Source organism: Mauremys mutica, chromosome 20 (assembly GCF_020497125.1).
Source record: "Mauremys mutica isolate MM-2020 ecotype Southern chromosome 20, ASM2049712v1, whole genome shotgun sequence".
NCBI lineage: Eukaryota > Metazoa > Chordata > Testudines > Geoemydidae > Mauremys > Mauremys mutica.
Window position 1 is genome coordinate 56,209 of NC_059091.1, and position 19,603 is coordinate 75,811.

Genomic DNA, 19,603 nt, shown 5'->3' on the forward strand with positions numbered 1-19,603 from the left:
AGCAGCTGTGCAGGGTAACAGTAAGTCCTGTCCCTTCCCAGCCCCCAGCCCTGCCCCTTCTCCTCCCCTCCAATAGCTAGATTTCACAGAGGAGGTCTGATTTCATGGTCCGTGATGCGTTTTTCACAGCTCTGAATTTGGTAGGGCCCTATGTATAACACAGGCCATAGACTTTCACCCAGCAATTCCAGCTCATAACTTCATGCTGGGCTAGAGTGTCTCTTTTAGAATGACATCCAACCTGGACGGGGTCTGAACGTCTCAGTATTGCAAAATATTGGAGGCTCCTACAATGAGTGGGACACGGTTGAAAATGATACCTTTTGTTTCACTGGATGACCTGAGGCTGGGTTTTTACCCACCTGTATTACAGCTGTGCCCATCATCCCATTCACAGGGTTGAGGTCGGTTTGGACCTGGTATAAGATGTGTTTCTTAAGCGGGAAATCATGCACGGTGACTGTAACCACGATTGGGGCACTGAGGCCATGGGCTTCCACCACAACCGTCTCTTCACTCTCCACCCGCAGGACGTTGGGTGTGATCAGGGAGTAGCTGTGAATGGTAAAAAGGTTGATGTGATTAATTCAGTCAGTATTTAAAACCCCACTGGTTGTGATTCCCACATCCCCAAGGAGGTTTTATACCAAGTTTGTTACCACGGTTTATTTGCTTTACAGCAGCATCTCGAAATCCCAACAGTGACTGAGGCACAGTACAAACACAGAGTAAGAGAGAGTTCCTGCCCCTAGGGGTATGTCTACACAGCTGCTGGGAGGAGTGTGTGACGCACTCCATATGTTTTTTGGAAATATGCTTATGAGTGTGGATATGATGTAACTAGAATATGCTTCATGCAAAAGATCTCTTGTAAGGTATCATAACAAAGGTTCTAACCTACTGAATATATTCCTCCTATTTGTATGCATGTATCATTCTTGTATCTGAAGCTAGAAATATGAAGTATAACTCTAAGGTCCTATTGTAATTATGCAAAGTGTGGGCCATTAATGGTGATTTAGAATCTTGATGGCTCCCATTGACTAGGACAATTGGTTGTAAATGGTTTATTTACCTGAAAACTTACCTGTGGGCCAACCCAGGAAGAATGGGACTAGGGGTTTTACGCAGTGATGAGCTGCCAAAATCTTAACAACGGGTTCCCTATAAAAAGTTCTGATTTAAGGGATGTGCGACAGCATGTATTTTTTGTACCAATAGGGTTACCATACGTCCATATTTTCCCAGGAGGTGATTAAGAACCGAAAAGCCTGACATGTCCAGGAAAATACAGATGTATTTTAACCCTACCTAAAGTTCTTTTTTAAAAAGATGGGGCTGAACTAGAAATGAGCTCCGTTTCACATGTGTGGGTGGTGATCAGGGACAGTCTCAATTTTTGGGTCTTTTTCTTATATAGGCTCCTATTACCCCTCACCCCCGTCCCGATTTTTCACACTTGCTGTCTGGTCACTCTAGGGTGTGCACATGTGTGGGTCCCAGCTGCTCCCTGCCCCCCCTCATTAAAGCGGGTGTGCGGGTGTGCAGGGAACTGCAGGGCACCAGTGGATGTGGGGCTGGCTGCAGATAGGGGCGTGGGGCAGGGCTAGCTGGAGGCAGGGAGTGACACGGGCTGGCTGTGGGCAGGTGATGCAGACGGGCGGGCTGCGGGCGGCTGTGGGCAGGGGGTGGCTGCGGGCGGCTGTGGGCAGGGGGTGGCTGCAGGCAGGGGCTGGCTGTGGCAGGGGCTGCAGGCAGAGGCTGGCTGCGGGCAGAGGGTGGCTATGGCAAGGGCTGGCTGGGGGTGGCTGGGGGCAGGGGCTGGCTGTGGGCAGGGAAGGCGGGGGAGGGGCGCAGATACTCACACGGGGGGGGGGGCCTGGGAGCAGCAGGACGCAGCCGGGGACTCACGGGGCAGCAGCAGGAGCCCCAGGGCCAGAGATCCAAAGAGCAGGAGCAGCAACAGGGCCAGGAGGCAGCTCACATGGCTCTCGCAGCACAGCGCAGCGCCCCCCGGCGGCCGGGAGGAGGAATTACAGGCTTCCCAGGCAGAGCCCATCAAAGCTTCCCTCGCAGGGAAGCCAGTTAACAAGCGGTTCTAAAACCACTTCTAAATTTAACAACCGGTTGCGAACCGGTGCGAACCGGCTCCGGCTCACCCCTGAGTATATATTAATACTTGGAACTCCTGGTTTCTATCCCCAGCACAGGGAGGAAAATCATGTCCAGTGGTTAAAGCAGTGTGAATACTGGGATTCAGGTCTCCTGGGTTCTATCCCCAGCACTGAGAGGATAATGTGGTCTAATGGTTACATCAGTGTATATACTGGGATTCAGATCTCCTGGGTTGTATGCTCAGTAATGAGAGGAGAGTGCAGTCTAGTGATTAGAATGGTGTGTATACTGGGACTGAGAACTGCTGGGTTCTCTCCCCAGCAGTAGGAGGAGAATGGGGTCTAATGGTTAGAGCAGTGTTTATACTGGGACTCAGGACTCCTGGGTTCTATCTCCAGCACAGGGAGGAGAGTGGGGTCTAGTGGTTAGAATAGGGACATGAGAGTCAGGACTCCTGGGTTCTAATCCTGGCTCTTGATTTGGAGTGGTTCCTAATTTACTTTTCACCCACATAGCACAGAAGATACTTTGCATGTTCAGTGCCCTTTACAAACAGAGTCACTGCCCTGGGAGGAAGATGGGGTGGGGAAATTGTATGCAGGGCTGGGGCAAGGGGTTGGGGTGTGGGAGGGGGTGCAGTGTGCGGGAAGGGGCTCAGAGCAAGGGATTGGGGCAGAGGATGGGTGTGGGGAGTATGAAGGGGGTTAGGGTATAGAAGAGGTGTGCAGTATACAAGGGGGGTCAGGGCAGGAGTGCAGGAGGGGTGCAGACTGCAGAAGGGGCCTCAGGGCAGGGGTTTGGGGTGCAGCAGGGGGCTCAGGGCAGGGGTGCGGGGTGCAGCAGGGGTGCGGGGTGCAGCAGGGGGCTCAGGGCAAGGTGTTGGGGTGCCAGAGGGGTGCAGGGTGTATGAGGGGGCTCAGGGCAGGGAGCTGGGTGACAGGGTGCAGGCAGGGTTTGGGCTCTGGCCTGGTGCCGCTTACCTAAAGCAGCTCTGGGGTGGCAGCAGAGGGCACCGGGGCCAGGGCAGGCTTCCTGCACACCTGCCCTGTCTCCGGCCCTGCACCACTCCAGGAAGCACTACGGCCCCTGGGGCAAGGGGGTTGGAAGGCTCCTCATGCACTGCCCTTGTTGCGCCTCCAAGTACCTCCCCTGAAGTGCCCATTGGCCGCGGTTCCCCCTTCCCAGCCAATGGGAGCTGCAGGGGGTGGTGCCTGGAGGCAAGGGCAATGCAACGGAGCCCTCTGCCCCCCCGCCTGGCCACATCTGAGAGCAGCATGGGGCCCATGGCACCACGATGAGGGGGCGGATCCAAAGCCCTGAGGGGCTGGATCCGGCCTGCGGGCCGTAGTTTGCCCATCCCTGCTCTAGTTGCAGCCCCCCAGGACTACTACAATCGCTTGCTCATTACTCATTGCCAAGGTTAGACCAAGTAGCAGGAGATGCTGTGTGACGCAGCTACGAGAGCGGGTGAGCTGTAAGGCCGTCCAGATGCTAGCAAACTGGCATGTAAATAATCCGATCTGCAAATAATGGGGCATGCAGTTAAACACAGTGGTATGACATGCCAATAAACCAATATGCAAAAAAAATTGGTATGCAAATCAGCAGCATGCAGCAAAGCTAATGGGATTCTTCCAGCTTTACTCTGAGCACAGTAACAGCAGTTTTTAGCCCCTGGTACTAAGGCCCTGCCTTTCACTGAAAATCCCCACGGGTTTCCCCTTCTCATGTTCCCCCATTGTTTGCAAATTGCAGCAGGGGCCTGTTGCCCAATAAATCCTTCCTTGGTCTAGTATTGAACCTAGTTCTTTATCCCACCGAGATCACAGTCCATCCATGTGTTTGTTCAATAACTTGCGCAGGTTATCTGTGGGTTGGAGGGTCAGGGCCATGTTCATCTGAATCTATCTAGTATTAAATTATTCAATGTGAAAGGTGGCATTTTCCAGAAGCCTGTGTCTGAAATTCAGCAAGTGTGCCTAGATGTGTGCCTAGCGGGGAGGGATAACTCAGTGGTTTGAGCATTGGCCTGCTAAATCCAGGGTTATGAGCTCAATCCTTGAGGAGTCCACTTAGGAATCTGGGGCAAAAATCAGTCTTTGGTCCTGCTAGTGAAGGCAGGGGGCTGGACTCAATGACTTTTCAGGGTCCTTTCCAGTTCTAGGAGATAGGTATATCTCCAATTATTAAAAAGCATGCAGTTCCTGGATATTTCACACAGCAGCTACAAGGTGGCTCACTAATCCTGTAAATCACATGTCTTGGGCACACTGCATTTCTTTTATGTTCTTTCTGTAGCAACTTGTGGCAAATAGTATAAAGTGCAGATCTTAAACTGCAGTTCCTGGGGGTTGCCTCAGGCTAAACTTACTGTTATGACATTTCTTTCTATTTCCCAAGTTGCAGTTTGGCTTTTGTGTTTTCGTGTTTCACTTTTCATCATCGCTCTGATTTCACTGAGAGCATTGTTTTCATGTGTTGTCGAGCAGCGATTTAGTGTGCACTTGAGTGCAGGCTTTGTGAAATGGGGCCCAGAAATAGTTTTTGGGAAATACCTGGACTCCTCCTAACTAATCCCCTGATTTCCAATTACATTTTTCAGGAGTTCCTTTCCTGACCTTTCAGAAGAATGCGCTGAAATGAACCAAATACTTTATTTCATAAATTGAAATACACCCCTTGAATTCTGCTTGCAGCTCTGGTCACCCCATCTCAAAAAAGGTGCATTAGAAATGGCATAGGAATAGAGAAAGGCAACAAAAATGATTAAGAGTTTAAGCTTCCATATGCGAAGAGATTAAAAAGTCTGGAGCTCTTCAGCTTGCGGAAGAGATGGCTAATGAGCAATATGACAGAGGTGTGTAGAATCAGGACTGGTTTGGAGAAAGTGACTAAGGAAGTGTTATTTACCCCTTCACATAACACAAGAACCAGGGGGTCACTGGATGAAATTAATAGGCAGCAGGTGTGAAACAACCAAAAGGAAGCACATCACACATCATGCAGTCAGCCTGTGGAGCTCATTGTCAGGGGATGTTGTGAAGGCCAAAACTATAACAGGGTTCAGAAAAAGAGCTACATAAATTCATGGAAGATAGATCCATCAATGGCTATCAACCAAGATGGCCAGGAATGCAACCCCATGCTGTGGGTGTCCCTAAGCCTCTGACTGCCAGATGCTGGGACTGGATGACAGGGGACGGATCACTTGATTATTGCCCTGTTTTGTTCATAACTTTTGAAACACCTGGTGTTGGCCACTCCCAGAAGACAGGATACTGGGCTAGGACCATTGGTCTGACCCAGTATGGCCGTTCTTATGTTCTTATCTTAATAATCCTCTTTCCACTGCTGGGAAGTCATCATTAGGACAGAAAGGGCAAGATTAACCCTTTCATTGCAGGGCCACTCATCCCCCACCAGTCCTAGAATAGTCAGAGAATTACTGTGTAGGACAGCCTGGCAGAGTGGTCACGGTCCAGCCTTTGTCTGGCTTCCTTATTCAGATTGTAAACAGTCTCTCATCATGAATCTGTGCAGCACCTGGTACAATGGAGCCCTGATCTCAGCTGCGGCAGGGGCTGTCTCTCACTGTGTGTCTGTGCAGTGTCCAGCACAATGGGGCCCTGATCACAGCTCGGGCAGGGGCTGTCCCTCACTAAGCTACTGTGCAGCGCCTGGCACAACGGGGCATTGATCTCAGCTGGGGCCTCCAGGCACTGCTGTGATATTAATAATAACAAATATTCATTAACGAGGGCACAAAATCTACTTGCCCATTGATAGTGGGACAACTAATGCCATTTTACCTGCCTGTTAAAATAAATGTGCAAGGCTGGTGTGTGGATTATGGATTATTATTGTATACTCACCCCCAAATCGCGACCGGATGCCTTTCTGGAAAGTATATGCTTTAGTGGGTCACCAGTTATTGGGCTCAATACAGAGGGAACTGTGTGCAATACAATAGCCTGTGCTTTGCAGGAAGTCAGACTCCATGATCAAATGGTCTCTTGAAAATCTGTGCGTTTTGGACCAGATGTTGCCTCTGCCAGTGTAAACAGGTGTTGTTCCACTGACATGAGTGGGGGTAAACGGTTTGACATCAGCTGAGGGTCTGTTCCATTCAATACTCACTACTCATTCAATACAGTAACTCCACTGACACTAGCCTGTGACCTGACCCTGGGTGTATAAATTAACCCTTTGGGGCAGGGACTGCATCTTGCTGAGTGTAGGTACAGTGCCTAGGACAGTGGGCCCCCAATCTCAGCTGGCGTTTCCATAACACCAGCCCCAAACACGACTTGCTCCCTGTCACCTTGATGGAAAAATTAAAATCTTGCTTGTAAAACAAAGGGCGAGGCTGATTATTATGGTAGATTCAAGTCTTAGGCCTTGGGCTCACACACGGATTTGGGGCCAGCGCCTCGGCTGGTGCAAACCAGCATTGCTCTAACGAAGTCAATGGCAGTAGGGCCGTTTACGCCAGCTGAGGAGTCGCCCTCGGGTTTTAAATGGAGCTAATGATGGAGCATCTGCCCAGCTCTGTATTTATTATTCATACGGCATTAGCACCTCGAGGGCCCAGCATGCTAGGCACTGGTCATACATGGGAAGAGGCAATGGCTCTGTCCCAGAGATTCATCATCCAGAGGCAATGCTGCAGGTCACACCGCAGGTCAGGGGCAGAGCCTGGAAGAGAATTCACATCTCCTGGATCCCAGGCGACTGCTTTAGCCATGACACAATGTTGCTTTTACTTTAACCGCTCCCATTCTATTGGTTCCTCCTTGGCCCCGCTAGCCATATGGCATTGTCACCGCTCAGACTTGTGACACTCGTTGTTAGGTAAGCCCACTCAGCTTTTTAGCCGTAAGTAAATATGTTGCAACTGGATGTCTTTGCATACTGTCCAGACTGAAGCCCTGTCCAAATACCACTGCCATGAAAAGAAACCTGTTACTGGAAGCCAGCTGATAACCTGCCTTCCCCCATTAACCCTTCCCTGGTTTACAGTGGTTTGCTTTTACCCAGAGGAAGGAAAAAACAGACTCTGTGCTAGCTGCTGTGCAAACATAGAGATCAGGTGTAGATGATGGATGGTTGAACATGCTGGTGCCCTGTCTTTATTAGTACTCCCACCATTGTTATCAGCAGTGTAGATTCCCTAATAGAGTGTAGAGGAGTCCTGGCCTAAGAGACAGTTTCTGCCCCAAAGGTTTTACAATCCAAATGAGTGGGATAGACAGAGAGATCCACCCTTCTGGGGCTCCCTTCACAACTGGGACCGCTTTCCTTACTGAAACATCCCAGGACTTGCCCAAGGTAAAACAGAGTAAAAAGGCAGATCCAGGAACAGAATCCAGGGGTCCTGATTCTCAGCCTGCACTCTTGTTGTAACTCAGTAGGTCCCACCCAAGCATCCTGACTCCTGGCCCTCCCTTCTTTAACCCACTTGATTCTATTCCTCCACAGCTGGGAGCAGAACCCAGGAGTCCTGACTTCCAGCCCACTCCCACCCTCCATGCAAAACTGAACTGCAGTATTTATCAGTGCCTCAACATTCTGATCTGTGGCTATCACCTGGGCATGGAGTAAACACAACCACAGCCTCAGGTCCCTAATTCCAACTCCCCCGCTTGGAAAGACAAATAAACTCTTGTGTCAAGGGAGTGAAGAAAATATCATTTATTCTGAAATTTTCAGGTTTCCTGGGCTCCTCCTGGTCACAGACTAACCCACCCAGCTGTTTGCACAAGGGCTCATTTTACAGGCAACTCTGAGGATAAATAGCCCAGGAGGAGCTACTTCTCCTGACCCTCCTGTCCTCACCATGGGGGGCTCTGCTCTCTGCCTGGTGGCCGTGTTTGCTTTCTACTTCCCGGCTGTTTCTCACAGCCAACTGTAAGTACCCCCGCGCTTCTGCCACGGTGATGAGGATATTAAGCTGGGTTCGTTACATGGCTGCCAATGGAAACCAAGCTCAATTTTCCTCTCTTCTCTGCTACTGTGTGTGGAGTGGGAACAAGCTGCAGAAATTCTCTTCCTCACCTGGTCCAACCCTCTGCTCCCTCGCTCAGTTCTGAGGTTAATTTTGGGGTTTGGAAGATGGAATTTTTTAAAGAATAAACTGGATTTTGAGCCTCACTTGGTCTAAATGAACCAGATGTATACTGGGAGTAACTCTATTGAAAACAATGGGGTTGCACCCTCCTGAAATGCGCTGAAATCAGTCGGATTGTCTTTTCCTTGGTTTCAGTGGGCTTTGATTCAGGCCCTAAAAGGAGACCAGAATCAGGTTCTATAGGGCCACATCTTGAACTCCTTGCTCAGTTTCTACGTCTGCAAGACACCCAGTGGGGTTTAATTCTATTTTCAGTGTAAACTGGTGCAAACCTGGAGTAACTCTACTGACTTCAATGGGTAGTTATTCTGGTAGTTAGTTACACTGGAATAACTCCATAACTGGGGGCAGGGGGCTTCTTAAAGTTTCATCCTACTTCATAGGCCTGCTGAGCCAGTGAGAAGCCAGAAGCTGCATGAGAGATGCATTGATCTGTCAGGATGATCCAACTCACCTATGGAGCCTGGGTCGGGTCCCCACCCTCCCCATGGGGCTGGAGGGGCTGCCGTCTGGGTGCCAGACTTCGGGGTGATAGACAGACGTCCGGATGTGGGGCTGGGTTTTGCAGCTTGACCCCACTGGGAATGCACCACGGTGGGCTGCAGGCCAGACACGCAGACCTCGGTGCAGCTTTCCTCAAAGGGTTCCAGAGATTTATGAAACCTGTTTCTGAGCCTGGGCCAACTTTCAGGAAAGGAGGAGGGAGGGTTCCCCCAGGAGGGAGAGAGGAGATTTGGTAGCCACTGTGCAGGGCTCACTCCGGGTCTCACCCCTGACCTGCGTCTCTAGGATTTCTAGGAGAAACATCAGGAGCCTACCTGGTCCATTTTGACAGCGCTCTGGTGGACGGCTGGTACCAAGCACACGCCCTGCATAGGTGCTCTTGGTATTGCCTGCGGAGCAGATGAGCAGTAAACATGGCCCGTGCTAGACGACTCCCCAGCGCAGCATGCTCCTCTCTAGGCAGAGTCAGGCCGTGCAAAGGGCAGCGCATTCCAGAGGGCTCCGTAACAGGGTCACACACGCTGGCTGCAGACCGTAGGATCGCAGTTGGTGGAATGCAGGAGGACACAGTATCTCCCTCTCCAAGGGGCGCTGGGGTCAGCACTGGCTCAGATGGGAGAGCTCCTTCTACTGACCCACACACCCTGCTCCTTGCAGCACAGCACCCCCTAGCACCGCACTGGGGCATTGGGGCCAGCACTGACTGCCAGGGGAGAGCGCCCCCTACTGAGCTCCCCCAGCCTGCTCCCTGCTGCACAGCGCCCCCTAGCACCACACTGGGGCATTGGGGTTAGCACTGACTGCTGGGGGAGACTGCCCCCTTCTGAGCCCCCCACCCTGCTTCCTGCTGCATAGCGCCCCCTAGCACCACACTGGGGCATTGGGGCCAGCACTGACTGCCAGGGGACAGCACCCCCGCTGAGCCCTCATCCCCCACAGTGCCAGATTAAAGAATTTGGGGGCCCTGTGTTCACTATGGCAGTGGTTCTCAAACTTTTTTTTCACGGACCACTTGCAAATCACTGAGGGTCTCGGCAAACCACTTAATGATCTTGCCAAATGTTGTTTGTACTGTTAGATAAATATTGTAAAGCGCTTTGGATAAAAGCTCTCTATAAAAAAAACCCTCATATTTTAATATCAGTAGTATCAGTAGTATTACCTTCCTAATGTGATGGATGTGCCCTTTCTCCCCCACCACGGCTGCCCCCAAGCTGGGCCTGGGAAGGAGTGGGGGGTCTCTCCCTCTCTTCCCTGCCACAGCAGCCGCAGAGCTGAGACTGGGAAGAAGCGGGGTGAGACTTTGCACTCCATATACTTTATAAAAATATGTTTATAAGTGTGGATATGATGTAATTGGAATATGCTTTATGCAAAAGTTCTCTTGTAAGGTATCATTACAAAGCTTCTACTCCACTGAGTGTGGTTATCCTATTTGTATGAATGTATCATTCTTGTATCTGAAACCAGGAATATGAAATATCACTCTGAGGTCCTATTGTAATTATGCAAAGTGTGGGCCATTAATGGTGGTTTGGAATCTTGATGGCTCCCATGAAGTCTTACAGTGATGTGATCATGTCACATGATACTGGAATCCATCTTAAACCTGGTGCTTTTCCATTGAGAAGGAGAGGTAGGGACCCAGAGAACCAAAAGGACTCCCGCCATGGGCCAAAGCTATAAAAAGGGGTGGAACAGAACAAAGGGAGCTGCCAGTCATGAAAAATCCCTGAGTTACCACTTGAGCTGAAACTAACAAGAGCTCTACCAGGGGAAAGGATTGGACCCAGACTAGGAAGGAGTCTAGTCTGTGTAAGAAGCTCATTGAAACATCTCTAAGGGTGAAATATACCTGTATTCAGTTTCTTAATGTATTAGGCTTAGACTTGCGTGTTTTGTTTTATTTTGCTTGGTAACCAGGGGTAGCTCTAGCTTTTTTGCTGCCCCAAGCATGGCAGGCAAGCTGCCTTCGGCGGCATGCCTGCGGGAGGTCCGCTGGTCCTGCAAATTCGGTGTACCTGCTGCCACCGAGGGGACCGGCAGACTCCCGCAGAAATGCTGCCGAAGGCTGCCTGACTGCCGCCCTCGCAGGGACTGGCAGGGCGACCCCCGTGGCTTGCCACCCTAGGCACACGCTTGCTGCGCTGGTGGCTGGAGCCACCACCGTTGGTAACTTACTTTGTTCTGTCTGTAATTACTTGGAACCACTTAAATCCTACTTTTTATATTTTTGTTTATTAATTAACCCAGAGTAAGTGATTGATACCTGGGGGAGCAAACAGCTGTGCATATCTCTCTATCAGCATTATAGAGGGCAGACAATTTATGAGTTTACCATGTATAAGCTTTATACAGAGTAAAATGGATTTATTTGGGGTTTGGATCTCATTGGGAGCTGGGGGTCTGATCGATCAGAGCTAGCACCTTTGTGCCCTAGTTTACATTTAACATTTAGGTCAACCTAGCTACATTGCTCAGGTGTTTAAGCAGCGCTGTAGTTAAGCCAACCTAACTGCTGGTGTAGATGAGGCTAGGCTGATGGAGGAACAGATGGTGCATTATCTACACCGACAGAAAAACCCCTTCCATGTAGGAAGCGTCTATGCTACTGTCGCACATTGTGTAGACAAGTCACGCCTCCCAGTGGCTGTGTACACATAACCGTAGGGGCAGGAACTGTTTCTTACTCAATGTTTGTACTGTGCCTCAGTCGCTGTTGGGATTTCGAGATGCTGCTGTAAAGCAAATAATAAATTGTAAACCGTGGCAACAAGCTTGGTATAAAACCTCCCTGGGGATGTGGGTATCGCAGTCAGTGGGGTTTTAAATACCGACTGAATTAATCACATTGACCTTTTACCATTCACAGCTACTCCCTGATCACACCCAACGTCCTGCGGGTGGAGAGTGAAGAGAAGGTCGTGGTGGAAGCCCATGGCCTCAGTGCCCCAATTGTGGTTACAGTCACCGTGCTTGACTTCCCGCTTAAGAAAAACATCTTATACCAGGTCCAAACCGACCTCAACCCTGCAAATGGGATGATGGGCACAGCAATAATAAAGGTGGGTAAAACTCCAGTCTCAGGTCATCCAGTGAAACAAACGGTATCACTTTCAACAGGAGCCTCCAATATTTTGGCTCCCCAACTCTGCAATACCGAGACATTCAGACCCTGTCCAGGTTGAATGTCGTTCTAAAAGACACTCTAGCCCAGCATGAAGTTATGAGCTGGAATTGCTGGGTGAAAGTCTATGGCCTGTGTTATACATAGGGTCCTACCAAATTCACAGCCTTGAAAAACACATCATGGGCCATGAAATCAGGCCTCCTCTGTGAAATCTAGCTATTGGAGGGGAGGAGAAGGGGCAGGGCTGGGAGCACCCCAGCCGGGGGCTCCTACCATGCCCCTGGCTCCAGCTGTTAGTCCCCTCAAGGCTGGGGAGGGACAGGACTTACTGTTACCCTGCACAGCTGCTCTCTGGGGGAGATCAGACCCACCTCTGGGTACCTCCCCTGGCTGTAGGAAGCTCTAGTGCTGGGCAGGAGCCCCAGAGCTTCGTGTAGCCACAGGAGGTTGCCAGAGGTGGAGGTGGGTCTGATCTCCCCCATACTGCTGGGAACGCCCCAGCCAGGGGAAGTACACAGAGGTGGGTCTGATCTCCCCCCAAGGATTGTGCAGGGGAAAAGGAAGTCCTGTCCCTCACCAGCCCGGCCAGGACTAGCAGCTAGGAGCCCCTGACTGGGGCGCTCCCAGAAGCATGGGGGAGATCAGACCCACCTCCACCTCTGGGAAGATCCTGCGGCTGCAGGAAGCTGAAGGCAGTGCAGAAGTGAGGATGGCAATCCTATGACCCCCCTATAACAGGTTTGCGACCCCCTCTCCATGAATCCCTTTTGGGTCAGGATCCTCACGGTTGCAACACCCTAAAATTCAGATGTAAACATCTGAGAACATGAAATTCACTGTTTTTCAAATCCTATGGTCATGAAATTGACCAGAATGAACCCTAACCCTAACCCTAACCCTAGGAATCTATTAGTGATGGGGGTGTATAGCTAACTATTCAGATGCTCACTGGGGGGGGTCTCTTGTTGGGGACATAAAAACTGAGGTTCCCCAAATTTGAAGGTAGAAGAAAAAGTTGAGAGGAAGGGTGGTCTGGTGGTTAGGGTGCTAGACTGGGACTTAGAAGACCTGAATTTGATTTCCAGCTCTGTCACAGACTCTCTCTGCATCCTTGGATAAGGTGTTCTGTGCCTCAGGGTTTCCCCATCTCTGAAATATAGATAATAGCACTTCTTTATTCTGGGCACAGGGGGAGGGCATGCTGTGAGGGAAAATGCATTAAAATTGAGGCATGTGGGTAATAATATACTGACATGGTAATAGGGGCCATATAATAACTTAAATAGATAAACTGAATCACAGTGAGATCTAACATCAAACCACATTGGACAGCTATTAGTTCCGTTGCTTAATGCCCGACTAGGAGATACTCAGGTATTGCAGTGGTGGGGGTAGTACAAGAACCTGTACTGAACAAAACATGCAAATGACACGATTTTGTTCATTTTTTGACATTTTCCATTGGAAATTAAAAAAAAAAAAGATGACTATGAAATGGTTAAAGTCACAAACGTTTTGGTGGATACCTTGGTCTTAATTCCTGTTAACACTTCAAAGCGAATTATTTGTGTCTCAGCTGACTTGGGAGCTTTTTCATTCAATGCACCGAGGTTCTGTGGTCAGGTACATAACCATATACCCTGTGGCTCATGTTTGCACTGCCTGGGAAACTTGCTCAGAGCTTGCCAAGTCCTGTCCCTCATTAGCACTGGGCACAGCATCATTTCTGGGTGGGGTTCCCTGGTGGAGCAGGATTCTCGTTTTGAGTTGATCCAAAGTCCTGGCCAGAAATGGAGAGTTGGGGGCACAGAGGGAAGGTCTGCAAGATGTTACAGTTTTAGGGGAGCACAGTAGAAATAGTTGGAGCACATCAGTGCAGTAGAACTGACCTCAGCGGGGCACCCATGGGATGCCCTTTGGTTAACAAAAAATCCATATAACAGGAGGTGACCCAATGGGTACAGGGCCATCCAAATGGTCTGGCCTGACTCACTGGTGGTGACCTACACTGACTGTGCCATCCTGGGAATCCCCCTCCACCTGGGGTATTCCCCAATGAGGAGACCCACCATCTTATGGCAGCTGTGTAAGCTGCTGGAGGAACTGCATGTAGAGTGGGTTAGTAAAAGGCCATCATTTCTTATGGATTCTTTCCATGTATAACTTAAGTGTTGTTAACACTGCAAAGGTCTTTTGCGTAGAGCATCCCTTGTGGCAGTGAGTAAAAACAGGAAGAACTCATCCATGTTCTTCTTCTCATGCAGGTTTCCACCAAAGACATAAAGAAAGATTCCAAACGAAACCAGTATGTTGTGGTCAAGGCTAAGTTCCCTCAGCAAACCCTGGAGAAAGTGGTTCTGGTCCATTTCCACAGTGGATACATCTTTATCCAGACGGATAAAACCATCTATACCCCCGGGTCTACAGGTACTGCCTTCCCCTGGTCTCTTCTAATGGGAAGGGGTGGGAACTGCTGATGTCATGCCATATCTACAGCAGGGCTGCGGGGTCCAACCTGTGCATATTGCTTTGCTTGTTGTCTGCCTGAAGATGGAGGACATTTGGAGCAGAGACTCTGCCACCACCAATTTGCAATACTTCATCCTTCACCATCGTCCTAGCTGTGATGTCCCATTGAGTGTTAGATACCGAAAGATTGGGTGGGCCATTGGATTGAGAATGGGAGGTGGAACTTTTCAAATCCCAGTGACTGGTTCTGCTCCATCTTGTACCAAGATACATGTCCCCATCTGATGGCCGTCCCGAAGCCTGTGTGAAATAGAGGCAGCTAATCCCAGCCCATTCAGAGCAGGACAGGTCCCTGCAATGACAAAGCCCTCCCACCTGGTACTTAGTGACAGGGGAGAAGAGCAAGACAATGGCCTAAAGAAAAAAAGCCATGGAGATCTCCGACTGTAGAAATAGGCTATCGTGAAACAACCCCTGATAGGGGCTGATAGCTCAGATCTTCCGTGGAGTTAGGCACCGAACTCCCATTGGTTTCAATCAGATTTAGACACCTAAGTAGCTTTGAGGATCTGGGCCAAGGTGTCTATCAGTTAACGAGGTCCCTCTCGTCTCTCTTTATTTTCTCAGTCCTCTGCCGGATCTTCACCGTGGGACACAGACTGGAACCAGTATCTAAGAGAGTGATTGTGGAGTATGAGGTTAGGTCACTGTTCTGAGTGAGCCCATGGAGGGATAGGTGGGTTTAGCCACTTCTCTGGGTAATGTGCAGCAATTTATTGTGACTGAGGAGGCTGCATAGAACCCCTGCATGTAGCAGCAACATGGTACAGCTGGGATGATTGTCTGAGGTCTCCCCTTGCAAATCCTCCTCCAGTTATTAGGGAGGTTACAACGTTTGCAGGGGCAGCAGTCAGGTAGCTCTCAGTGGAAGTCCCGTGGTTCTGCAATGGTGTTAACGCTTGAGGAAAGTTGCATGGAGTTCTTCAGGAAGAGCCAGGCAGGTGGTTGTCTGGGAGGGCTGAAGACAAGGAGCCACTGCAAGGAGCCCTTTGAAGGACGTGTAAACTGGTGGCAGGAACAGGGATTATAGCTCCAGGCATCAGTTCTGTTAAGGCCCTTTCCACTGGGCTTTATAATCCATAAAATAAAGTAAATCAGCTGAAAAACCCTGGGCAATAATCCTCCAGGGTTTTCCTCATCTCAGCCAGCTGGGAGGGGAGAGAACACATCTGTCCCTTCAGTTCCTCTTTGACTCACGACTAACACGGCTACCCCTCTGATCTTTGACTCAGTTTCCCCTTTCTTTGACACTCTGCCCTGAGCAGCAGCATAGCCAGCTGGGGCCTTGCAATGGGGAGTAGCTGTGGTTGGCAGAGCGATGCAGCCCTTTGGGCAGCTCCAAGGTTTGCAGATAGCTCAGGGTTAAGTCTGGCATCTGCAATTCTGCCGTGGAGGCTCTTTAGTCTTTCAAGCTGCTTCCTTGAGTTCTTTGCTGGCCTTGCTGAGCCAGGTCAGGAGAGATTTGTCGGTTTTTCCGGTGTCTCTGGCTAGTTAAGAAATTCAAACCAATCAGTGGTGTCCAGATTGTTACATGCTATTGTTGGAAGTATGGAGAACCCTCCACTGGCCCAGGAATGTAAACGTGGCAGATGATGTGAAGAGCAATTGGAAGCATTTTTCTCCCTAAACTCTTGTTTCCTTTCCAGACCCCTGAGTCCATTATTGTCAAGCAGATTTCCATCTCCGCCCCCTTGATATCAGGCATCGTCTCTCTGAACTACAGCTTGCCGGAGATTGTCAGGTAGATTGCCCGGATGTTACTATGCCTGAACGGAGCAGAGCTTTGCAGGAGTTGGGCAGGGAAGCAGAAGAGATGATATGGAACTAGTTTCTGTGTGTGGCCCACCAGCTAGATCGTCTCCTACAGGCATTTCCAAGTGACGTGGAGAAAACACACTCTCCTGCCACATACCCAGTATTGGCATAATTTGATTTGTATTTCTTATAGTTTGGATGGATAATCATGTTTATTTGTAAGCCTTTTTTTCCAGTTTCGATCACGTCAAATGCTCAGCTGGGCAAAATTAAATTATGGGTTTTTATCGTCCCCCATTCTGATTTTTAGCACTTTACATTTTCACAGGTGGGGGAAAACATGAGGACCAGGCAATAGTGGCGGAATCTGACAATAATTATTTAATGACTGTAGAAACTGAGATTCAAAAAAGGGAAAGCTTTATAGCCATAAAAACACAAATTGTCAACATGGTATGTCCAAATACACAAAGTATAAAGCCTTAAATCAAATTGTAGTAAGTTCTCAAGCAGCATTTTTCTTGCTTTGCCTATCTGTAAATTTCGATATTATTGATGGAAATGTGTTTTTGTCGGTATACAGTGAAATCAATGACACGTATCAATAAAAAACTAATCTTTCCAAGTCTACATAGACACCAGAATGAAGCTGCACTGACTTCCTTGCCATTACTCCTGATTATTTCCAGAGTATGTGAAGGCAGGATTAGGCCCTGCTGGCCTGTTTTTCAAAAGTGCTGAGCACCCTACCTCCCATTCAGTAGGATTTATGAATATTTAACTACTCTGAAAATTACGTCAGTGAGCTGGTGAGCGAGGGGCCAGATTTTTGTATGGATCGGAGTTTCCTTACATTTGAGGGTGTTTGGATTGAGGGTTTTGGTCCACGCAGACTGTAGAAACAAGTGCTGGCCACAAAGTTTAGATCCAAACTTCCCAAACCTTGCTGGCCAAAGGTTGAGGGAGTTGTGGATCAAATGTTTTGTTCCAAGTCCCTACCTCTAGTTCTGGTTCATGAAAACATCAAGGTGCAGCAAAAAATGACTTGTCTGAGGTTCCCTGTGGTTCCCTGAAGATGGCTTGAGTTCCATGTATGGCTCAGATTTACCTTCAGGAGCCGATAAAATTACCGGAGAAACAAGTGAGCCAGGTGGGCCTTGTGAAATGTGTGTGTTAAGTGCATTCAGTGTTCCTTCTTATTTCCTTCCTCCAGTCTGGGAACCTGGAAGATCATGGCCAGGTATGAAGACTCCCCTCAGCAGACCTTCAGTGCACAATTTGATGTTAAGGAGTACGGTAAGAATCCGGCACCCACCAGGCCCAGGCTCAGGGAGTGGGTCTGTCTCTACTCTCCTGACACCATCTTGGAACAGTCTCTCCATTTGGCTTGGCTTTGCTGGCAACCCACCCACCCTCTCCTACAAGCTCAATGTTCTCCTCTTCCCCTCTAGTTTCTACAGTGTTGCCGAGTTTTGAAGTCATATTGGAACCATCTGAGAAGTTTTTATACATCGATAGCAATGAAGACTTCAGGGTTTCTATCACTGCAAGGTGGGTCTGTGAGCGGATGGAAGGGATCAGCTGAGTGGGGTAGCAACCACAGGTTTTAGTGCAGAAGGAAACCTAAGTCTTGCATCACTTTGGGAATGTTTTCCACTCAATGTTTTTTTCATGAAGAGCATCCATTTTCCAAGGAAAATTCTGATTTTTTTTTCATCCAAAAACCAATGTCCAAAAATGGAGAAAAAAAAATTGGCTGAAAACCTCGTGATTCAGAAATGCTGGTGTGGTGTCTCAGGGGAGTTGGCATTTGGGTGTCTCATTCTTCCATTCTTCTCCATGGGCTGGGCTTGTCAGCTGGACTTAAACTCCTATGATGCACCATAGCCATGATGGTCCCCTTCTCCTTACCATGGTGGATCATGAGAGATATAGACCGACCAAGGAGCTGGGCCTATAGAGGAGAATGGTGGCATGAGGCCATAATATTCAGCGATAGGCAGGGGTGGAAGTAATTTAAAGGACTTACCGGTACGCTGGAGTCCTGAGCAGGGGCCGGGGCCTCAAGATTTAAAGGGCCCGGGGCTCTGGTTGTGGTAGTGGCGGCTGGGAGCCCGGGGCCCTTTAAATCACCACCAGAGCTATCAGCTATCAGCAGTGGCTGCTGGGAGACACTGGGCTCTGGAGCAATTTAAAGGGCTGGGGCTCTGGCTGCCACGAGTGCAGTGGAACCTTGGGCCCTTTAAATCTCTGACGGAGCCCCGGGGGCTCCCAGCTGCTGCCACTACCTCAGAGCTCAGGGCTCTGGCAGAGATTTAAAGGGCCCAGGGCTCCGCTGCAGTAGCAGTGGCTGGGAGCCCCAGGCCCTTTAAATCACTGCTGAAGCCCCGCTGCCGCTACCCTTGGGCTCTGGCAGTGAGGCTCTGTCATAAACAGTTAGTTAAGGGTTAAGGTCTCTTTTACCTGTAAAGGGTTAACAAGCAGTACCTGAAAAACACCTGACCAGAGGACCAATCAGGGACAAGATAATTTCAAATCTCTGTGGAGGGAAGCCTTTGTCTGTGTTCTTTGTTAGATTGTTCGTTCTCTCTTTGGATCTAAGAGAGGCCAGACATGTCTCCAAGTTCTCCTGGAGTATTTCCTACTATCCAGTATAGTAAGTATTAGAAAGGCGAATTAGTCTTATAATTTGATTTCTACATTTGCAATTGTGTGTTTGCTAAAGAAATAGCTTTATTTCTGTTGCTGTTGCTGATTATTCTGAGGAGGAGGGAGGGGGAAGTCTCTCCAGTTTTTATAAGTTAGACCCTGTATTTTTGCATCCTGGTAATACAGAGAAAGTGTACTTTTTTCTTTCTTTAATAAAATCTTTTCTTTTTAGAACTTAATTAATTTCTTCCCTTGTTTGGATTTTAAGGGAAGGGGAGGGGGAAAAGTGAATCCCTCTTTGTTTGATTCAAGGAGTTTGAATCAAGGTATTTTCCCAAGGACTAAGGGAAGGGGAGGGGGGAAAGTGAATCCCTCTTTGTTTGATTCAAGGAGTTTGAATCAAGGTATCTCTCTCTCCGGAGCAGGCTGGAAAGAGGGAAGGGGGGTGGAGGGGAACTGGCTGTTTCTTGCTCTCTGGTGGGATTCAAGGGGTTTGAATCTGTGTTTCCCAGGGAAAGTTTGGGGGAACAGGCAGTGTGTTACTCACTTAAAACGTAACTGGTGGCAGCGAGAACCAGATCTAAACTAGGATTTTAGTTTAGAGGAGTCCATGCAGGTCCCCATCTTGGAACCCAACAGCTCCAAGTGGGGAATAAACCTATGACAGGATCCAGCAGCGATTTAAAGGGCCTGGGGTTCCCGGCAGCAGCTGGAGCCCTGGGCCCTTTAAATTGCCGCCCACGCTCTGCTGCTGGAGCCCCTGGGGTTGTGGTGGGAGCCGGGGCTCTGTGGTG

General features: G+C 49.3%; 2 protein-coding genes across 2 annotated transcripts in view; one reads left to right on the forward strand and one right to left on the reverse strand.

Annotated features, from left to right (window-relative positions):
* LOC123353654 (venom factor-like) overlaps positions 1 to 9,196 on the reverse strand; it is a 64,478-nt gene extending 55,282 nt beyond the window's left edge. Inside the window, exons 1-2 of the mRNA XM_044994947.1 lie at positions 9,061 to 9,196; positions 363 to 555 (exon numbers count right to left, since the gene is read on the reverse strand). Coding sequence (XP_044850882.1) covers positions 363 to 555; positions 9,061 to 9,161 — 294 coding nt within the window. The 5' untranslated portion in view covers positions 9,162 to 9,196. The remainder of the gene's footprint in view (positions 1 to 362; positions 556 to 9,060) is intronic.
* The window catches only part of LOC123353655 (complement C3-like), a 79,723-nt gene continuing 68,010 nt past the window's right edge, over positions 7,891 to 19,603 (forward strand). The window contains exons 1-7 of the mRNA XM_044994948.1: positions 7,891 to 8,022; positions 11,619 to 11,811; positions 14,141 to 14,303; positions 14,973 to 15,043; positions 16,052 to 16,146; positions 17,374 to 17,456; positions 17,621 to 17,711. Coding sequence (XP_044850883.1) covers positions 7,952 to 8,022; positions 11,619 to 11,811; positions 14,141 to 14,303; positions 14,973 to 15,043; positions 16,052 to 16,146; positions 17,374 to 17,456; positions 17,621 to 17,711 — 767 coding nt within the window. The 5' untranslated portion in view covers positions 7,891 to 7,951. The remainder of the gene's footprint in view (positions 8,023 to 11,618; positions 11,812 to 14,140; positions 14,304 to 14,972; positions 15,044 to 16,051; positions 16,147 to 17,373; positions 17,457 to 17,620; positions 17,712 to 19,603) is intronic.